Genomic DNA, 22,529 nt, shown 5'->3' with positions numbered 1-22,529 from the left:
GAAAATCATTGGCTGACAATGTCTTTTTTTTTTTTTTTGCTCTTGCTGGGAGTGAACCCTGAAACTAGATTTGGGGTCTCAGACTCTAAAAAGTCTGGGAAAGAGTATACTTTCCTAGACAAGCCTTTTCCAAGTTAAGTGGCGTCATTCAATTGGAGATCTTGGTCAAATCACCCTCCATTGATCTTTTGGGGGTGGCCCAATCCTCTTCAGGAAACTCCAGACTCTAGGAAAAAGCCTTCAAAAGATTTTATTCAGTACCTATTCCTATTGATATTCCTATTGAGTGGCTTGAAACTCTAAGATAAGTGTCTAGGCCTGGGGGCACTGACTCTCTTTTCAACTGGAACTTAGCCCCAGACCGCCAATAAAAAGACAATTTTGAACTCCAAATCTCTGCAGAAGTCCAAAGTAGGATTATGCTTTGCCAATGAAATGCCTGCGAGGACTCTTGCCCACTGTGAAGATACCTCTTTTCAGTGCTAACCTTTATTTCCCTAAGAGGACCTTTTGCCACTAAGAAGTCTGTCTTCTTAGCAAAGCTGGCTTCTCAGTGACAATAAAAATCCCTTTTGCCAGTCAGACTTTTTGGGTTCGTGAATTCTTTAATGTTGGACCTACGTCTCCAACCAGAGGGGCTTCTCACATCAATTCTCTATCACTAGACCCACATCACTCTTTCAAAGAAATAATAGCTTTTTATTTTTCCAAATACACGCAGATAGTTTTTTTCAATATTCACCTTTACAAAATCTAGTTGACATTGAGTCTTCTGAAAGGTTTCTAGTGCTGAGTCTAAAACTGATTGTAAAGTGAATTTTGCAATACATTGATGTCACTGTAAAAATGCAGCTATGTGAAACTGAGAACTGATTTTTAATATCATTTATCTCTTTGAAGATATATATATATATATGGAAAAAATATACCAATTAATTTTTTCCTACATTGCATGACAGTAACTGCCTCAAATAGAGACTAGCTAAAATTTTAAAAAGAAAGGAAGGAAGGAAGGAAGGGAGGAAGGAAGGAAGGAAGGAGGGAGGGAGGGAGGAGGGAGGGAGGGAGGAAGGGAAGAAGGAAGGAAGGAAGGGAAGGAGGGAGGGAGGAAGGGAGGAAAGGAGGAAAGAAGTAAGGGAGGGAGAGAGGAGAGGGAGAAAGAGAGGGAGGGAGGGAGGAGGAAAGGGAGGAAGGAGGAAAAAGAGAAAATTATCGGTTGAAATGAAATTATGCTATTTGGGAAAAATATTGGGAGTGGCTAAAAAGATTCAGTCATACAGCACTAGATAAAGAAGTAAGCCAGTCTGGAACTCAGGCACTTGAGCAATTCATCTAAATCTCTGAAAAGAACCCTTTGTGGGGTGTAGCGAAGGCAGGACAAGAAGAGAAAGCCTCTGTGTCCTCCCCTCCCTTGACCAGTGGGATGATTTTGTAAACATCAAAAGATGTGAAGATTCTTGTCTTCCATAACTGTCCTATCAGTGTTCTCAGAACAGCAGAGGCTGATGGTACAAAGACCATTTGGAAACTAAGGAAAAGAAGCTCTGAACCTTACAGAATCCAGCAGAAAGCCATACTGAGGGTCCTCTACATAGGGGAAAATGGAAGTGTGAATTAGCCAATAGTCAATAGCCAATAAATATATTTACTTAATGCCTGTTATGTGCCAGGAACTGTGCTAAGCTCTAGAATGACTTATTCCCTTTGGCCTATAGCGCACTCTGGGTTGGAGCCCGTTTCTTTTGGATTTGGGGAGAATATGTCCCAGATTGGGTGGGGAGTAAGGGAAAGGAATGTTCTAGTCACCTGTTCTTACTCTACTACCTTAGAAATACTTATTTCTAAAAGCTAATTAAGTGTGGCTGGCTAATTTTTGTCGACTGATAATGTAGAAAACATCTCACTGGGGGCTTTCGAGCTACGGGATTAGAAAGACCTGAGGGTTATCCTTAGAACCCAGAAGAGAAGAAGCCGTCTCTGGGGACCCCTCCCTGCAGTGTAGTTGGGGAGAGTGAGCTACAGTAATAACTGACACTTCGTACCTTGCATTTTGCAATGGGCTTTCTGCCAATTATCATAGCAGAGCACTGTGATCACTCTTTGATAGAGCGGTTATTTTTATGTGTTTTCTTTCTAGATCTCACAATTTTGTCATTGTGGAGAACTTCCAATATGGAAGAAACTCCCCACATCACAGCATCATTAGCCGCAGAATAAGAGTAGACAGGGCCAGAGCAACCATCCAAACTCTGTGTCTGTCTGTCTTTCCTCTCCCCAGGCTTCGAGGAGGCCTGAAATTCCTGCCTGAGAAAGAGTTTACTGCCACCTCTCAGGAGATTTCCATTCCACGGTGGAGCGGCTTTCCTCCTCAGGAAGTTTTGCTCCGGACTCAAGACTTGGATTGAATTTCCTCCCATTGTTTCTGGTCCTACAGATCTGCAGCTCTGTTGCTTCTAATGGCATCAGAGATCTAGAGCTGGCCTCTACTGGGCCTGTATCCCAAAGAGATCATAAAAGATGGAAAAGGACCCACATGTGCAAAAATTTTTGTGGCGGCCCTTTTTGTAGTGGCCAGAAACTGGAAACTGAATGGATGCCCATCAATTGGAGAATGGCTGGGTAAATTGTGGTATATGAATGTTATGGAATATTATTGTTCTATGAGAAATGATAAGCAGGATGATTTTAGAGAGGCCTGGAGAGACTTAAACGAACTGATGCTGAGTGAGAAGAACCAAGAGAACATTGTATACAATATAAGATAATATGATAGACTACTGGCCTTGCAGTCAGGAAGCCATGAATTAAAATCCTTCTGCAGTAATATTATGACCCTGGTTCACGTTCAGTTGCCTCAGTTTCCTCAACTGTAAAATGGAGTTACTAATAGTATCACTTCTCACGGCTGTTGTGAGGATCAAATGAGATAATTACGAAGTACTTAGCACAGTGCCTGACACATAGTAGGTACTGTTTATTGATTGAGTGATTGATTAGGCTCTCCACGGTCAGGCTTTACAGCCTGACAAAAGAATTGCTTCAGTATCTAACACTTAGGGGATTGGCATACAATGGGCACTTAATAAGTGCTTGTAGATTGATGATGAAGCATCAGAAGGGGTTTTCAGTCAAGACACAAGTGTGATGAGCTAAGGCAAAAACCGAAAAGAACAGAAGGCAAGACAAACAGAAACCCTGGATGCCCAGACTCACCAATCAGGGAGCAGATAGGGTTGCCCTCGGCGATGCTGGAGAGTTGACCAATGAGATTGGCCTGAATCTCAGGACTTAGCGTGGTTAAGCCTCTCTCTGCCAGGGACTTGTTGACTTCCACACAGGTCTGCAGGCCCACGGAATTCAAGGCCTCCTGGAGGTTGAAAGTCCTGGGGAAGGGAGAGGAAAAAGGAGAGAGGGAACAAAATAAAAGAGGAGAGAAAGGGAAGGAGAGAGGAGAGTCAGGGAGGAAGGAAGGAAGGGGAGGGAGGGGGGAGATAAAAAGAGGGGGGGAGGGAAAGAGAGAGACAGAGAAAAGGAGGAGGAAAGGAGAAAGAAGAGAAGGAAGAAGAATTTGATGAAGAAGAGGAGAAAAGAGAGGGAGGAGGGAGAGAAGAAGGAAAGGGAAAGAAGAAGAGAAGCAGAGAGGAGGAAGAAGACAAAGCAGAAGAGGAAGGAGAAAAGAGGAAGAAGAAGAATTTGACAAAGAAAAAGAGGAGAAAAGAGAGGAGGGAGAGTAGAAGGAAAGGGAAAGGGAAGGGAGAGAGGCACAGAAAGGAGGAAGAAGAGAAAAGAAAAAGTAGAAAAGGAGAAGAGAAAGAAGAATTTGACAAAGAAAAAGAGGAGGAGAAAAAAGAGAGAAAGAAGGGGGAGAAGAAGGAAAGGGAAGGGGAGGGAGAGAGGCAGAGAGAGCAGGAAGAGGAGGAGAAGAGGAAGAAAGGGGGAGAGAGTTAGATTCACATATTCTAATTTATGTCTCCTTTTAAATTCCTCATTGCTTCTTCTCCCATGCTTCCCCACTTGGTTAAGCACTTTTGGGTGACTCCAGTACAAACAGTGACTGGAGCTCACTCCTTCTTGTTTAGTTGGGTCCAGCACCCTCTCAGGGTCACAGATTTAGAACTACCAGGCGCTTACAAGCCATTCACCTTACCTGCCAGGACGCTGACACCCCCTGGCTCACCACACAGCCCGAGTGCTCCCAGCTCCCTCTCTCCAGCTCCTTTGCCTCTCCCTCTCATCCTGTGATTTCAGTAGCACAAGGCAGGTCACCTCCTATTCCAAATACAGACCGGCACCTGCCCTCAGAGAGATGACTGAGACCCCAAAATGATGGGACCTGCTCAGGGCCGCACATCCTACATGACTAATAGCAACAGCTAACATGCATAATGCTTCAAGGTTTGTCAAGTACTTTGTATAGGTTATCTTAATTGATCCACACAAATATATGAGGGAGGGGCTGTTCTATGCCCATTTTGCAGATGAGGACACTGAGGTGAACAGGGCCTGAGTAACTTGTCAAGGGACACACAGCTCTAAGCATCCGAGGCAATATTTGAACTCAGATCTCCCTCCTTCTCCAAGGTTAGCACTCTGTCCAGTACACCATCTAGAGGCCTTTAGGTACCACGATGAGAGGGGACTGAAATCCAGGTGTTCCTGACTCACAGAGTACCCTGGATCTACTGGATCCCTCACGGCCTCTTGGTAAGAATCATGACATGTTAATAATAACAATGGCTGACGTTTATATAGAGCATCATGGGATGTTACAATAAAGGTTCTGGAGTTGAAAGGGTCCCTTATAGGCCAGCTAGCCCCAATCCATCAAACAGAGGAGGAAACTGAGACAAGATTAAGTGATTTCTAATAAGATCAAAGATTCAGAATCATAAATGCCCTTAGAAGTCATCTAGTTCAAAGCCTGAAACAACTTTTGTATAAGTATCTTATTTGGGCCCAGGAAGTTGGCGGTGTCATTTTATATTCATTTTACAGAAAAGGAAACTGAGGCTGGACTTGTGCCTTCCATATAATAGGCATTTAATAAATATCAGTTGTGGGGCAATTAAATGGTACAGTGGATAAAGTACCAGCCTTGGAGTCAGGAGGACCTGAGTTCAAATGCAGGTTCAGACGCTTAATACTTAACCCTGGGCAAGTCATTTAATCCCAATTGCCTCTCAAAGAAAAAAAAAAGAAAGAAAGAAATACTTGTTGGTATATATTAACAGGGGTAAAGTTAATATGAAAATTATATTCGTGAAAGGATGTGAATCCATGTTATCTGACTCCAGAGAGGGTCAGTATTCCTTCTACTACATCAAATTTACCTTCCAATCAGCAAGCATTTATTAAGCACTTACTGTGCACTGTCTGGGTACTGGGGATACAAAGAATGAAACAATCCCTACCTAAAAGAAGTCTTCCTCCTATTAGGGGTAATGGGGTACCAAGAACAAAAAGGGAACCCAGAGCAAAGCTGTAGGTACAAACATATCTTAAGATAACCCTATTCATAACTGCTTTCTATAATCTTAGTTTTTCAGATTGAGGTTTTTTCATTTTGTTTTGGTTTGGATTTTAGCACTGTTCAGACAGCAAAGTCAAAAAGGAGTTCTAACACCTTTCTTCTAAATGGAAATCCCTCCTAGTCACGGAAAATTCTGCCTTCTGTAGACAAGGACATCTCAGCCGTTAGCAATACTAAAAGGCACTAGTCAGGAAAGAGCCCATTGGCTAAGATGCTCTGAGTTACACTCACAAAAACCCCATCAGGCAGTCCCAGAAGGCTCAGGCTTTCCAAACTCTGCGAAGAATGACAGGCCAGAGTGAACCCGTGTTGGCTTTGAGAACTTACTCTTTGTTCATTCCTTCAAGTAAAACAGTGGAAATCCTTTTCAGACGATCTGAGAGCTCAGGCAAGCCTTCTATCAGAGTGCCCACCATATTGTTGGTGATCAGTGACAGGCAGGCGATAACCTTCAGCTGATTTAGCCTTTCTGTCAGTTCCTGAAGACGGCTTCCATCTGTCATTAGTGTCTGAGCAAAAACAAAGACGACAAAAATCCTTAAAAAAAACAAATAACAGAAGTACCAACCTACAAGGCAGCAGCTAATCCAATTCCCTCATTTTAGAGATGAGGAAATTAAGATTTAGGGAGACATGCCCATGGCAGTTTAGTGTGATGGTCAGCCCTGAATTTTCAGTTCAGGTGCAAAATTTAATTATATTTCTAGGACTTTGGGCATTTCAAGGCTTAAAAGAGATGCTTTGTATAAAGTACCCTGGGAACTCTACAGAAATACTATAGATAAATCAGCTAGTTGGAGGACAATCCTTTTCTGCCTTCTAACTCCCTGGAGCCCACAGCAAGTTTCACTTTATGGTCCCGCCATCTTCTTTCCAGCCAATATCCACTGGATAGCATTATTCTCCTTTCCTAAGCCCTCACTTTGAGTTCTGGAACCATTATCAAATTAACACTACCCTTGCTACACATCTAATGGATGTGTCCATCCATTCCCATTATCATTTCACTAAACATCTCAGTAATTTTCTTTCTTCTTTCTCTTTCTCTCTCTCTCTCTCTCTCTCTCTCAGGCAATTGGAGTTAAATGACTTGCCCAGGGTCACATAATTAGGAGGTGTTAAGTGTCTATGAGACCAGATTTGAACTCAGGTCCTCCTGACTTCAGGGCTGGTGCTCTATCCACTGCACCACCCAGCTTCCCCCACCTCAGTATTTTCTATCACCCCAAAATCCATTCAGAGGCTTGAAGTAGAATTGATTCTGAGGAAAACTGGGGAGAGCTCAGACAATGTCCTGTCCATTTGCCACCATCTTGGCTCCACGTTCCCCCACCCCCACCCCAGTAAAATAATTTTCCAAACCTAAATATTTCCTAGCTACTATTCCCTTTCACATATGATCTCCCTCTATCAAAATGTAGGCCCCTTGAAGGTAGGGTCTATTCTCCCTAGAACCTAGAACAGTGCCTAGCATATAGTAAGCACTTAATAAATGCTTTCATTCATTCATTCATTCCTGTTATTGTAATAAGTGGAGGAGCTGGGACTAAAAGGCAGTTCCTACTAACAATGTTGGCCCCCAGCATTTACATTATTAATATTCATAGTAACAATAATGATAGCTTTTTAAGCATTAGATTTTAAGCTAATTAAGGCTAGGAACTATCTTTTACTTTTCTCTGTATTCCCAGAACTGGCACATAGTAAGTGCTTCGTAAATGCTCACCGACTTGTTAACAGAAGGTTTCACATCTCATTTATCTGTAACAACTTTGGGAGGTGAGTAATTTAAAATATGTTCTGTCTGTTTTACAGATGTGGAAACTGAAGGGGAGATAGAAGAAGTGTCTAATCCAGGATCCTATCATCAAGCCTTTATAAAGGACCTACTATGCTTACCAGGCTAAGTGCTGGGGAAGCTAATGCAAACCTTCAATCTTCACCATTACCCCCTCTCCCTCTCTAATGCTATGTTACATGTGCTGATTTGATCTCATTTTAGAGGCACTGGGATCTAGTGGCTAAAGTCCTGGGCTTAGAGTCAGAAACCTAAGTTCAAATGTCACTGAAGTCACAGACAAAAAAGTTACGGACATCTGTCAGTGACATCACTGGGCAAGTCTCTTAACATCCTACCTCAGTTCCCCCATCTGGATAATAGAAGCACCTCCCTCACAGTAAGAGGGAGCACCAACTCAGCCCTGATGATGGCACAGTGGAGTCTCCAAGAGAAACGCTTTACAAATAAACGTCAGTTGTTCTTATAATTATTTTGATAAGTGGTGTCGATTACACGCTATTTTATGTACACGAGATGAACCCAGAAACCGGACAATGAGAATGCAGCAAGCCCCGGGAGCTGGTTACCTCGGGTAATTCCTTCTTCCGATAATCCCACTGCAGAAGCTTCAAGTAACTGTTGTTCAGCACCGTGGTTGGGCTCAGGTTGGGTCTGGAGCTGCTCTCAGCCCCAGGAGAGGAAGCGTTTTCCGAAAGAGAAAATAATTCTTCATCGACAGATTCCTTTATCCACTCCTTCGTGACATCTAGAGCACCTGGAAAGGAATGGTCAGACAATGAAGGTAAAGTGTTCTGCCAATCTTAAAGTACCAGATAGATGCTAATTATCATCACTATCACCACCATCACCATCATTACCATCATCACTATCATCACCGCCATCACCATTATCACTATCATCACTGTCACCACCACCATCATCATCACTATCACCATCACCATCATCACTATCACTATCATCACTATCACGACCATCACCATCACTATCACTATCATCACTACCATCACCATCACCATCATCACTATCACTATCATCACCACCATCATCATCATCATCACCATCACCACCACCACTATCATCACTATCACCATATCACCATCATCATCCTCATCATCACCACTACCACTATCATCACTATCACCATATCACCATCATCATCATCATCACCATCACTATCACCACCATCACCATCATTACCATCATCACTATCATCACCACCATTATCACTATCATCACTGTCACCATCACCACCATCATCACTATCACCATCATCATCATCACTATCACTATCATCACTTCCGTCACCATCATCATCATCATCACCATCATCACTATCACTATCATCACTATCATCACCACCATCATCATCCTCATCATCACCACCACCACTATCATCACTATCACCACCATTACTATCACCATCACCACCATCACCATCATCACTACCACTATCATCACCATCATCATTACCATCACCACCACCACTATCATCACTATCACCATATCACTATCATCACCATCACCACCATTACTATCACCATCCCCATCATCACCATCCCCATCATCATCACTACTGCTGTCACTTCCACAACCCAGCGCATGGAGGCAGCTTGCTCCAGTCAGTGCCAGAGCTGGAGGTAAGAAGTTTGGGCTTAAATTTGGGTTCTGCCGCTTAAAGCCGGGGCCTTTGCACCTTTGGGCCCAGGTTCCCTACCAGAGAAGTGAGAGGGCTGAGCTAAAGCCGAGGTCCCTCGCGACTCGGCCCCGTGGCCCAGGACTGAGCTCCCCTTGCTCCGCTGCCTGGAGCAGCTCCCTCCTCTCTCTGGGACCCCGGGGGCTGAGCGGGCCGGGAAGGCTCCTTCCAGCTCTAAAGTAAGAGAAGCACAGAGCTGCAGAGTGAATGGAGACAGGCCATGCTCTTCAATAGCAGCAAGCCAAGCCATAGTGGCCCGGGTCACCGAGGGGCCCGGACAGGCAAACTAGAAGCTCCCTCTGTAAGTGGAGGGAGGGGGGGGAGAGGGAGAAGGGGGCCAGCCCCAGAGCCAGGAGCCTCAGGATGACTGTGGATTATCACAGGGGCAGCTGGGTGACATCATAGTGCCCAGAGTGGTGGGCCTGGAAGAAGGAAGGCTCATTTTCATGAGTTCAAATCCAGCCACTGACACCTACCAGCTGTGTGACCCTGAGTAAGTTGCCTAACTCTGCCTCAATTTCCTCATCTGGAAAATGAGCTGAAGAGGGAAATGACCAACCATTCCATTATTTTTGCCAAGAAAACCCCAAATGGGGCTAGAAGAAGCAGACATGGCTGACCTGACCCCAATCTATCTTGCTTATTTTATGGGACTTCTCTCCTTCTCCCATACTCCAAGATCCAGCTAAACCAGCCTTCTCTCTCTTGCTCACATGTGACACTCTATCTCCAGAGGTCATATCTTTGCATTGACCATCTCTCACACTTAGCATGCCCTCCTTTCTCCCCCTCCATCAAACCCTCTCCTCCTTCAAGAAACAGCTCAAGCCACACCTTCAACACGAAGTCTTTCTTGATCTCCCCAAAGGCTAGCTCCCCTCCTCCCAAACTCCCCTATTTTTATCTTGCATTTATTCTATTTATAATTATCCTGTCTATACTTATACATGCACAGGTCAGCTCCCTTCATGAGAACTGACCACCTCATTCTTTATCTTTGGATCACCAGGGTCTGGGATACTGGTGACACATAGTAGGCGCTTTAAAAGTCCTCGGTGAGTGATGATCTAAGCTCTTGAAGGCGTGTACCAAAGAGCTGTTGTGTTTTATTACAGGACAGGGAAAAGCTGAGTCTCTGAGCATAAGATCAAGGATTTAGAGCTAGAAGAGCCCATCCAGCTCAAGCCCTTCATTTTACAAGTGAGGTCACATGAACAGCAGGATTCAAACTCAGGCCCGTTGGCTCCCAAGTCCTCACCTTGTCAATGGCAGTTCTTCCTGATTTCCACCCCCAGCCTGAGCCCCTTCCTGATAGAGCTCCCATCCACAATTGCCAAGGCAAAGGCTGAAGGGAGCCCGTGAGCCATTTCTTCATCACATGGTGTATCTTTCCTAAAATTAGTATTTGCCAAAGATAGCCCAAGTCTAAGGAGGTGCAGAGAGATTTTCCATTCATTGTAACTGATAAGATCAGCACATAAGCCCAGGAGGTTGTTCGGTTGAAGATTATTCCATAGCGTATGACCAGAAAAGGGACAAAGGCTATAAATAAAGAGGAAGAAACGGACACTAGAATCGGGGCAGGGTGGTGCAATGGAAAGAGCACAGAATTTCCTAGTCTGAGCACTTGGGTTTCAACGCCACCTCTATTACTGATTGGCTGTGTGACCCGAGGAAATTGAATTGCTCTCTCTGTTTTCTCAACTATAAAATGAGGTTCCAAGGTCCTTTCTAGTTCTTAATTTGATGATCCAGTGATCCCACGATGCAACTGTGCTTTTGAGGAGCCAAAAAATGTCATGGCCCACAGAAACCGGCCTGATCTAACCTTCACCAGCTCTTCCCAACTATAGCAGAGTCAAAATGGCAGAGGGAGAGGAAGCATTTTTACCTAACTTAGTCAGCCAGCCTCCTCCACAACACCACAGAAAGTGTACCAGGCTGGATTTTAATGGGAAAGCCAAGAAAAGGTCACAGAGAATCATCTTTCCAGCCAGGGCAGCCTGGGAAGACAGAGAGCCTGAGGACAGAAGGGCAGGAACTGGTCAGGAGTGTGGTCAGTGGCAATGGGGGCAGTAATTCCCAGGCCCTGGGGCACTAAGGGGGCTGAGACTGAACACAGGGGCAGAAAGATTTGCCAGGGGACCCCCTTATTAGCACTGGGAGAAGGAACAAGGGCCAGCTGGCAACTCTGTCACCCATTACCCAGTTCTGGGTCACCATTCCCAGTGGAGAGGAGCAGCTGTGAACCAGAGGGGCCTGAGCTGTAAATGGAGCAAGAAACAAGCTCCAGAACCATAGACAGCTGTGTAGGGCAGAGTGGAAATCCAGTTCTAATACTCAGGCCCAAGATGGAATAATTGTGGCAAGAGACCCAGACCCAAGGAAAGTCAGCAATCTATTTTGAACCTATAGAACCACCACAGAACAGGAGGAGGAAGAAAGGAAGGAAGGAGGAGAGAGGAAAAGAGGAGTGAGGGGAGGAGGAATGGGGAAAGAGAGAGGTAGGGGGGGAAAAGGAGGAGGGGAGAAAGAGGGGGAAAGAGAGAGGGGGAGGAAAAAAAAGGGAGGGAGGAAAGAGAAGGAGGGGAGAAAGAGAGAGGGAAAATGGTGGGGAGAGGGGAGAGGCAAAGAAAGAAAGGGGAGAAGGAAGAGGAAGGAGGGAAGAAGAGGAAAGAAAAAAAAAAAACAACTCACCAACACCCAAAATAACTTGTATTTCCTTCTATACTTAGCAGTGGTAGGGTGGGGTGAAGAAGGGTGTGTCACTTTGGGTCTTTAGCAACTTTTCAGGACGTTAAGGGGACGTCCTTTGGTACACTTTGCACTTATGTACACATATGTCGGCTGTTTCCCCTACCAGAAGGTACCACCCCCTCACCTTGGTCTTTGTGTTCCCCGGGCTTGGCCCAGTACTAGCACATAGCAGGTACTTAATAAATGCCAACTGACTGAATTTGGTAAGTGAGAGGGAGAAGCTGAGCAGCAAAGATGAGAGAATAGCTCCCCCCAAACAGAAATTCAAGGGAGGAAGAAGGAGAAGAAAGGAGGAAGGAGGGGGGGAAAAGAAGAGGAAGGAGGACAGAAGGGAAGGAGGAGGCAGGGAAGGAGAGGAGGAGAAGGGAAGAGGAGGGAGGCGAGAAAGAGGAGGGAGGGGAGGAGAGGTGGGGAGGAGGGAAGAGAGAAGGGAAGATGAGGAGGAAAGGGAGGGGAAAAGGAGAGAAGAAGAGTAAAAGGAGGAGAAGAGGAGGAGGGAGGAGGGGAGGAAGAGGAGAAGGGAAGAGAGAAAGGAGAATAGGAAAGGAGGAGGAGGAAGGGGAGGAGAGGAGCAAGAGGTTAGGGACATCAGGGAGGTTGGGGGCCCCCCAGGCCCAGGCTGGCAGGAACTGCCTGACAATGATCAGGTGCCCCCCAGAGCAGAGCCCTCCAACCTCCTTGTCTGTTTCCAGCCTGCATCTTGCTTTAGTGTCAGGATGCTCATTTTGACCATGGTCAAGTTTCACTCGGTTCACGATTAGGATTATTTCACCCCCATTTCCAAGGGACTCTGTAGCATGACCGTCACCCCTTCCAGAGCTGTGAAGGATCAGGGGGCATCGCCTGCGTGCCCTCCCACCTGTGGAGGGGACAGGGTCCTACCAGGAAGCTCCTTTAAGGGGACACACACTTTCTAGGACTTGCACCCTCAGCCCTTAGCACGGTGTCAGAGAAAACACTTAATTTTCATTCGCCGTCCTCCTCAGCCCTCTCTGCTCACGTGAAGACTTATCAATGTCCTTCCAAAACAACGGGACCCAAACAAAGCCCCTAATTTGCCTTTTATAGATTTTGTATTTAATTACACGTGTTTATGCTGTCTTTTTATCCTCATCGTTAGCCCGGTGGTGGGCACAAAGCAGATGAAAAGACTAGGATTTAAAACCTGACTCAGCTACTATTAAGGAGATATTCTGACATAATAGAGAAAGGGCTGGACCCGAAGTCATCTTTCTGCGTCCGAATCACTTCCTACCTGTGTGACCCTGGGCGTGTCACTTAACCTGTCTGCCTCAGTTTCCTCATCTGTAAAATGAGCTAGAAATGGGAATGGCAAAATCCAGTGTCTTTACAAAGAAAACCCCAAATGGGATCACAGAATGTCAGACATGAATGAAATAAGTGAACAACAATAAAATTTTCTCAGGGTTCTCGGGAGGTTCAAGAGAAAAATGGCCAAAGATGCTTGGTGAACATGAAAGCCCTCTAGAAATGTCAGTTATTCAGGCTCTTCCAGGGGAAGGACTTTATTGTTTCCCCCTCTGAATCCCCCTTCCCAGCACAATGCCTGGAACAGAGCATTAATACATGTTTGGGGGCTGGGTAAAGATCCCTTCCAGTCCTAACGTCTATGACCCAACACAAGTTCCCAGAGGGCCGAGAGCTGGCCATTTTGGTCTTTTTCCTCCCAGAGCCTGACCCTGAGCCAGGTACAACATAGCAGGGGATTGACAGTGTCTGGTGACTGATTGCCGGACTGTCCTGCCTCAAGTCCGTGATCCTAAGAACCCCAGGAGAATTCAAGTTCCTTAAGGACAGAGACTGCCTTGTATTGTCTTTGTATTGTCCCTAGGAGCGGGGACAATAGTGCCTAGTGCAGGCTGGGACTGCAATAAATGCTTACTTCCTGATTGATCAATACCAAAAAATGTCCCAGAAAGGGAAGAATGCTGCTTCCAGTGTTATTTTTCTTTAAGGGGAATTCACTAATCCTGGGCCCTAATTTCAAGAATTTCCCATGGGAAAAAAATCAGATTGCTTCTGGTATTTGTATAGAGTCAACTGTTGGGTAATTGTTTATAAAATGAACTCATGTGTATGTTTGTGTGTGTATATGTCTTTCTCCCTCCCTCCCTCCCTCTCTCCCTTTCTCTCTTTTTTTCTTCCATCCCTTTCTCTCTTTCCTCCTCCTTCCACCCTCCATCTCTTTTTCTCTCCCTCCCTACTTTTCTTTCCTTTGCCTTCCATCCCTCTCTTCCCATATCTCTTCTTCCCTCCCTTTCTCTTCCCTCCTCCTTCCATCTCTCTTTCTCTTTCCTTCCCTCCTTACTTTTCTCTCTTTTCTTCTCTTTCCAGTCCTCTCTCTTTCCATCTCCTCTCTCTTTCTCTGTGTGTGTGTGTGTGTGTGTGTTTGTGTGTATCTCTTTCTCTGACTCTATTTCTCTCTCTGTTTCTCTCTTTCCTCCTCCTTCCATCTCTCTCTCAGCCCATCTTCTTCTCCCTTTCTTCCTTTCTCTCTCTCTTTCTGTGTCTCTGTGTATCTCTGTCTCTCTCTCCTTTCCTCCAGTCTTCTCTTCCTCTCTTTCCTCTTCTTCCATCCTCATCTCTTTCCCTCCTTCCCTCCCTCTCTCTTTCCTTTTCCTTCCATCCCTCTCTCCTCCCATATTTCTCTCTCTTTCCTCTTCCTTCCATCTCTTCTCCTCCCTCCAACCCTCTCTCTCTCTCTCCCCTTCTGTCTTGACAATTTCCCTCCTCCCACCCCCATCTTTCCTTCTCTCTCCTCTATTCAAAAAGGCAGAGAGTTCTCCCCTCAACTTGTGAGCAATTCATCTTTGCCAATCCTGAGTCAAGTTGAAATTCTATGCCCAACCCCACTCTTGAAATGTCAGTTCTTTGTTCCCATCACAGTTAACCAAACTTTTCTGTCCTCTTGCTTGCTTTTGTTGGGAGAGATATAAAAAAGAGTGTGATATAAAGGAGGGGAGGGGCATGAAATAGCTTGTAGAGATCACCCTGGATCTGTAATTACAGAGCCAAGATAATGCCTGTCTGTGTTTTAAGCATCTCTTGGATACAGCAGACAATTACAGAGAAAGTTTCTTTCGTTCTCTTCTACGAACAATAAGCCCATGATGCTAAGGACAAAAGGAAACCCAGCTGGTCCAGCTGAGTCTGTTTCTCTTTGGAGAACAATTGAGGCTCAGGGAGACTCAGGAGTCCCTAAGAGATCCCTTCTTGTCTCTGCCAATGGGCACCAACCTCAAAATTTCAACTTCTCCATCTAGAGAAGGGGCTCATTGTTGGAACCTTCCTCCCTGAGTCTGGATAGATCAGGATGTGACTTTGAAGTTAAGAACAGAGAACTTCCCCAAATGGGAAGGGACCCAAGAATCCATCTGGTCTGAAGGGTACGTATGGACGGTAGCTACCGATCGAAGTAACTACATTGTGAAGGGGCAATGAGGGGGGTATTTTATATGGTTCAGAATGATGAAAGTCATGCAAATTTCATATACAAACACAACCTCCTCTGTTCCTCCCTATAACCATGAAGGAGTATAGGACTTTTTGTTCTTTAAGAGCTTTGGAAAAAAAAAAAAAAAGGTAGATAATAGTGGGAAGGAACCTTCTTGATATCTATTTATTTATTTATTTTTGCAGATAAGTAAACTGAGGCTCAGAAAAGGAATTCCATTTGCTGGAGGTTCCCCAGCAGGAAAGTCATGTTGGGATTTGAGCCAGGTGGCTCAGGCTGGAAGGGACATCACAGACCTTCAAATTCAATCCCCTCATTTTTCAGATGAAGAAACCGACTACCAGGGAGAAGTGTTTTTGCCCAAGACCAAACAAGAGTATGATACAGTGGGTCAAAAACTAGGAATCAGGAAGAGCTGGGTTTAAGATGTCCCTGTGACCTATGGTTAGCCAGATCATACCAGGGGACTTCACGAACAAAGTCTTGAAGACTACTGCCAGGTGATAACTTCATAGAGGGTTTCCTCCCTGAGATTTCCCTACACTTACGAAATCACGGATCCAAATCAAATTTGAAAATAAACCTACATAATTTAAATCAATGAGACTTAATTAAGGACCTCCCAGGACTTCAGCTACTTATCAGTAAAAAAAAGGCTGGACCACATGGCCAAGCCAAGCCATCCCTCATTTCCACGTGGCTGTGCTCCTTTAGTCCATCATGGCCCCAGGAAACTCATGCTTCAGGATTTCATCAGCCTCGGGACTAATGAGTCATTAGTCCTCTCGGCCCCTCTGATTGGGAAGGTGGAGGGCAGGCTCCAGCAAAGGACGCTTCCCAGAGAAGCCATTGAAAGAGAGAGTTCCAAGGTCAGCTGACTCTTCCCATTCCACCCCTTGGCACTAGACTCCATCATGTCCCCCCTTCCCATCTGACCCTTTCAGCTTCCTCCAATGGGCTGTCTTCTATTAAACTGTAAACACTGAGGATAGAGACCGTCTCTTTCCGTACTTTGAAATGTTGGCTGTTTGGCTAGTTTCCTTTTTGCATTTGAATCCTCAGCACCTTAGTCCAGTGCCTAACACACAGTAGTGCTTAAAAATGTTTGCTGGTTGGCTGGTTTCCTTTTTCCTATGAATCCTCAATATCTTAGCTCTGTACCTGGCACATAGTAGGTGCTTTAAAAATGTTTGCCGGCTGGCTAGTTTCCTTTTTCCTATGAATCCTCAATATCTTAGCTCTGTACCTGGCACATAGTAGGTGCTTTAAAATGTTTGCCAGCTGGCTAGTTTCCTTTTTCCTATGAATCCTCAATATCTTAGCTCTGTACCTGGCACATAGTAGGTGCTTTAAAATGTTTGCCGGCTGGCTAGTTTCCTTTTTCCTATGAATCCTCAATATCTTAGCTCTGTACCTGGCACATAGTAGGTGCTTTGAAATGTTTGCTGATTGGCTAGCTTCCTTTTTACCTGTGAATCCTTAGCACCTTAGCTCAGGTCCTGGCATACGGTAGATGTGTAAACGATGCTTGTTGCAATGAACTAAACTGACAAGGTGGGATGAGTCCTAACCTGTACAGGTGAAGGGAGTGACTGTACTGGCACAGATGAAATTATGGACTGATCAAAGATGGAAAACCCATTTCCAATTCCTGCTAACTGTTCTTCTCACGTGGTGTGGGATCTAATGCTTTGTCATTACATGATATAAAGAAAGACTCACTTTCCCAAGTCTTCTATCTTTTCACTAAAGAAGAGCAATAAAAAGGAAGGAAGGATTTGGAGTTGGGGGATTTTAGAATCTCTCAGCCTCAGTTTCTTAACCTGTCCAATGACTGGCTGAGAGCCGGTGACTTCTGAGCTCCCTCCCAGACCCTTAGCTATGACTGGAACCTTGAGCCAAATAAAAGTCTTCCTTCCCTTATGGCAGATCAGACACTTCTCGTGAGCATCTTAATGCTTGTGGTCCTGACTTTTCTGCTCTGCTCCTCCCTCCCCCTGTGACCCCGAGTGAGTGATTCACCTCTCTGAGTCTCACTTTCCTCCTGTGTAATAAGGGGTCAGACAAAGATCCCATGGTCATAGATTCAGGCCAGAGGTCATCTGCTCCAAGCTCATTATTTTGTTGACACTTTGCTTCAGGAACTGAAGGAAACTCAGAAAAGAGAAGTAATTCACTTCTTTAGGCTCACAAAGACTTTTACAACTTTTAACAGCTTTTCCAAGGTTGATTGTGTCAGACAATATATTAACTATCTCTCAAAACAAACAATACCAGTCGTTGCTCTGGAGAACAATTTGGAATGGGAACCTACAGACCTAGAAGTGAAGATCTCAGAGATCATCTGGGATAATTCCTTTATTTCTGAGAGAAGGAAATGGTGCTCAAGAGAGCTTTAGTAACCTGTTAAAGTCACCCAAGAAGTAAAGGACAAGAGGCAGCATTTGAACCCAGGTCCCAAAGATAGTGTTCTTTCCACTACACTTGGAAAAAGTCGCTAAACCCTGTAGACACTGTAGACACTGTAGACACTGACTCAGCAATACCAGTGTCTGACATATTCCCCAAGGAAGGCAAAGACAGAAGAAAAAGTCCTCCCTATTAGTGCCCCCTTCCTCCTCAAATAATATCATGGATATTTATGTTTATAAGTTCGGGACCTTTGGTAGAATGTGAGCTCCTTGAAGGCAGGACCTGTTTTCCCTTTCTCTCCTTCTGACTCCTGGGCTTAGCAAGGTGGGGGCAGCAGATGGCACAGATACCAGGAGGAACCAGCCTCAGATACTTAACACTTACTGTCTGTATGACCCCCGGGCAAACCACTTAACTCCAACTGCCTCAAAAACCAAAACCAAACCAAAACAGACTTAGCAAGTGAAGTCTCTTGCTCTAGCCCAGCCTCCTGGGGTCTCCTTTTAACCTCACAACGGCCTTGGGAAGCGGATCATGCAGACATTATTATCCTCATTCTGCCAAGGAGAAAGAGGAAGATTCTAGGGAAAAAGTGACTGGCTCACTTAACAGGCCTTCCCATCCCATCTCACCTTGCAACGGAAGACCCGCAGCTGGACTTCAAATACAAACGTATTTGGCCAAATCGTAGTGAACGAGTCAGATTCTGGAGGCAGGAAGATGGTTGCTCCAGAGTGAAAGACAGATTCCCACAGACAAAGGTATACCGAAGAGACAGAGGGAAACACAGAAACAAAAAGAGAGACTGTCATGGAGACAAAGAGACGTGCCATAAAAAAGAGACAGAGAGAGAGCTGTATACAGAGGCAGAGATATAGAGAGATAGAAAGAGACAGATTCTCACAGACACACAGACAAATAGAATATTACTGAGATAGGAAAAAAGAGGAGAAATGCATAAAGAGGTAAAAATACATCCAGAGACAGAAAGTCACAGGGATACACACACACACACACACACACACACACACACACACACACACACAGATAAAGGTACAAAGACAGATTTCCCAGACACACAAATAAAGTGTCACTGAAATAGTAAAAGAAAGGAGAAATACATTCAGAGAAGAAATACATCCACAGACAGAAAGCCACAGGGATACACACACACAACAAATAAAGGTACAAAGACAGATTTTCCCAGACACACAAATAAAGTGTCACTGAGATAGTACAAGAGAGGAGAAATGCATTCAGAGGAGAAATATATCCAGAGACAGAAAGCCACAGGGATAGACACACACACACACACACACACACACACACACACAGAGATAAAGGTACAGAGATTCACACATACACAGAGAGAGCTATACAGATAGAGCGCCACAGAGACAGACATGTAGAGAGACACAGAGAGCCATGTAAAGAGAAGGAAAGACATGTATAAAGAAGCAGAAATACATTCCAAGACAGAAAGGCACAGAAATAGACACGTACAGAAAGAGACAGATTTACACAGATCTCCAGAGAGATATACAGAGTTCCACAGAAATAGTAAAACAGAGACACAGAGAGACATGCATAGAGAGGCAGAAATATATCCAGACTTTTCTGTAGAAAGCCACAGAGATAAAAAGATACAGAAACAGAAAAGAGACAAGGGCAGATGGCGAGAGATACCGAGACCTTGACAGAAGCAGAGACAGAAATGTAGACCCAAAAGCAGATGAAGAAAGAACAAAACCCTTCAGGAGCAAGGGCTCCTGTGGTCACAAGATGAAGATGGCTAGCTCCTCTGATTTAGGAAACAAGACTCTGATGCTGAACTTACTGGGGGTTTCTTCTAAGATTTCCTGGAATTTTGTCCTTTCGTAGTCCACCAACTGGCGCTGAAGATGGGGTCGAAGGCTCTTGATGGTAAAATTGACCATGTCGATCTTCATGAGGTCCAGCACGTGGAATATTTGTCTTTAAAAATCAGAATGAGAACGAGTTAAAGAGGAAGGGGAAAGGAACGAAGCTAAAACCAAACCCCATGTCGAGAAATTCAATTTTGAAATAATTGCATGAGCTGGGGGGCAGGTAAGTGGCTCAATAGATAGCAGAGTCAGGAGCTGTGTGACCCCAGGAATTTACTTAACCCCTGTTGCCTCATCCCCTTCCTCCCAAAAAAAGAGAAAAAAGAAAAGAAATTGCATAGGCTAATAGAGATTTATCAGGGCAGAGAGACCTGACTTCAAATCCAGTCTTATATACTTAATGCTGTGTGACTTTGGGCGAGTCTTGCCCAAAAAAACCAAGCAATGCAATATCTTGTGGGTAGGGACAATTCTCACTGGCCTTTGTTTGAATTCCCAAGGCCTAGCTCCAGTGCCTGCAAATAGTAAATTCCTGATAAATGCCTGTTAACTGACTATTCCCTCCCATGATGCAGATTGAGGACCATCCCTACAGATCCATCCTGGATAATTCTCACCCATACATAGCCCATTAGGAGGCTCTCAGAGGGTTTTTAAAACAGCATCAAGAAAACTTAAAAAAAAAAAAAAAAAAAAAAGAATTAATTGGGACTTTCCAGCAGAAATCCGCAAGAGGCTAACTAGTTCCTTGGAACACTGCTTCCATTTTCTTCCATTAATACTGGAATAGGAGAGGGAAAGGACCCTGCATTACCAATGTGAAATATTCCATATGGAATCAAATTCCTTGGATCAAGAGTTCTAAACCACAGATCTGAAAGAGCTTAACAAACAGCCATTCCTAGTGAGACAAGATGCAGACTGGGAGGCAGTTTGGGTTGTGGCCTGCAGGTGTGTCTGCTGCACTCCTCTGGGGCTGAAGGAGGGCAATGTCCCTTCTAGTTTTTGCCCTGGGTAATTCTTCCTATTCCTATTGGGATGGGGAGAATGGGAACCCATGATATGAGCTTTCTGTTTTAGGAAAAGAGATTTATTAGGGGGCTTTCCCATCACTTCCTTCTTTGAAATCAATCAATAAACATTTATTTAGCACCTACTGTATTCCCAACACTCTCAGTGGAATCTCAGAAGTCAGAGGATCTAGATTCAAATTCCATCTCTGACACAGTCGATGTGACTTTGGACAAGTCACTTAACCCAAACTCGTCTTCAATTTCTTACTTTGTGAAATGAGGGGGCTGGACTAAACGGCCTCCCAATTCCCTTCATGTTCTAAATCTACAATCTTATGATAAGTCATTTATCTTTTCTGAGCTCAGTTTCTCATCAGAGAAATGAGAGGGATGGAGTAGTTACAGCAGGAGTTTCCTTTCACCTTGGAAATTTCTGATCCAATAACTTCTGCCCTCAGGGGCTTACAGTCTCTTAGAAAAGATAGCATGAACATAAATGGGTTTATACAAAATAAATACAGGATAACCAAAATAGATTGCTTCCTATCTTGGGGAGGAGAGAAGTAAGGGAAGGAGGAAGAAAAAACTTGGAACATAAAATCTTATAAAAATGAATGCTGAGAACTATCTTTACATGTACTGGGAAAAATAAAGTACTATTGAGGAAAAAATAAAATAACAAATGAAAAATTTAAAAAAAAAATTACAGGGTGATCTCTGCTGGAGAAGAAAATAGCTAATCACTCTTTGCCAAGAAAACCTCATTTGAGGGGCAGCTAGGTGACACAGTGAATAGAGCACCAGCCCTGAAGTCAGAAGGACCAGAGTCCAAATCTGGTCTCAGACACTTAGCACTTCCTAGCTGTGTGACCCTGGGCAAGTCATTTGCCTCAGCAAAAAACAAACAAACAAACAAACCTCATTTGGAATCACATGATGAACAATAACAATTTTTGCTGGACAGAAAGAGCTCTACCCAAGTTGGACAGAATGTCAGCACCTAACGAGCCGGGATAACTCCCTGGTCCTCCAGAGGAGGTGGAAGGGCTGCTTTGAAGGGAAGCTAATATACAGTAAGTGCTTGCTGAGTTCTGTAATCCCACCAGCACCAACCTCAACAGCTCCACAATATTGCCAGTGGCTTTGAGTTCCTTGATATCATCATCCCGGACGGGAGCACACAGCTTGCCCATGGTACTGATGACGTAGTTGGCCAGTCCCTGAATGTCCACGGCATGATGCTCAGCCTGCTGCCTGATAAGGTCTGTATCCAGAACTTCACTAATCTGAGTCCGGAGCCGGTTTCCACCAGGAGTCAGGAAGGAGAGAAGAGTCTGGAGAGGAGGGAAGAGAAAGGCAAGAAAAAACCAGGTAAGGTCTGGTGGAAGGAAGGTTCCCCTTAAATCACACAAATCAGTGAAAATGAAATATTAAAAAGAAAAATACATAGAACAGAAGGAAGTTCAGAGAGAGACAAATGGGATAACCTTAGAACATGCACAAAGTGTTATATACTTAAAAGAAATTTGTGGTTTCATGAATTTTTTTTATCTTGCACAATAATAATAGTAATAATTCTTTGCATACAGAAAGACTTTTCTAGTATGTGTCAAGATGAGAAAAACTAATAAATTAAACAACAAAAAGGCAGAGATAAGGTGGAGGAGCTTGATATCGGAATCAATCAGGGTTGACTGTAAGCCCTTTGACAGGAAAGACTTTCATTTTCCTCCATTTAGTACAGTGGCTAGTCCACAGTACATGTTTAAGAAATGTTTATTGACTGATTGCCGTCTGGACACCAGTTATATGAGCTAAAGAGGTGGAAAAAATGATAGATTTGGCAACTGAAGAAAAAGGTTCATCTCTTGTTCCATCATTTATCACCATATGATCTACAGCAAGTTATTTAAACATACTAGGCCTTGGTTTCCCCATTTGTGAAACTAAATGATTGGACTATATATATGTATATATATTTTT

The 22,529-nt window shown here is 44.3% G+C and overlaps 1 protein-coding gene across 3 annotated transcripts in view; it reads right to left on the bottom strand.

Annotated features, from left to right (window-relative positions):
- TCP11L2 (t-complex 11 like 2) overlaps positions 1-22,529 on the bottom strand; it is a 62,193-nt gene that overhangs the window by 3,798 nt on the left and 35,866 nt on the right. For all 3 annotated transcript variants that reach the window (XM_051961463.1, XM_051961464.1, XM_051961462.1), the window contains 5 exons: positions 21,660-21,880; positions 19,506-19,642; positions 7,898-8,085; positions 5,858-6,039; positions 3,214-3,383 (listed from right to left, as the gene is read on the bottom strand). In XM_051961463.1, coding sequence (XP_051817423.1) covers positions 3,214-3,383; positions 5,858-6,039; positions 7,898-8,085; positions 19,506-19,642; positions 21,660-21,880 — 898 coding nt within the window. The remainder of the gene's footprint in view (positions 1-3,213; positions 3,384-5,857; positions 6,040-7,897; positions 8,086-19,505; positions 19,643-21,659; positions 21,881-22,529) is intronic.

This window comes from Antechinus flavipes, chromosome 5 (assembly GCF_016432865.1).
Source record: "Antechinus flavipes isolate AdamAnt ecotype Samford, QLD, Australia chromosome 5, AdamAnt_v2, whole genome shotgun sequence".
NCBI classification, from domain to species: domain Eukaryota; kingdom Metazoa; phylum Chordata; class Mammalia; order Dasyuromorphia; family Dasyuridae; genus Antechinus; species Antechinus flavipes.
The sequence above is the reverse complement of the archived record's forward strand: the minus strand, read 5'-3'. Positions and strand labels throughout refer to the sequence as shown.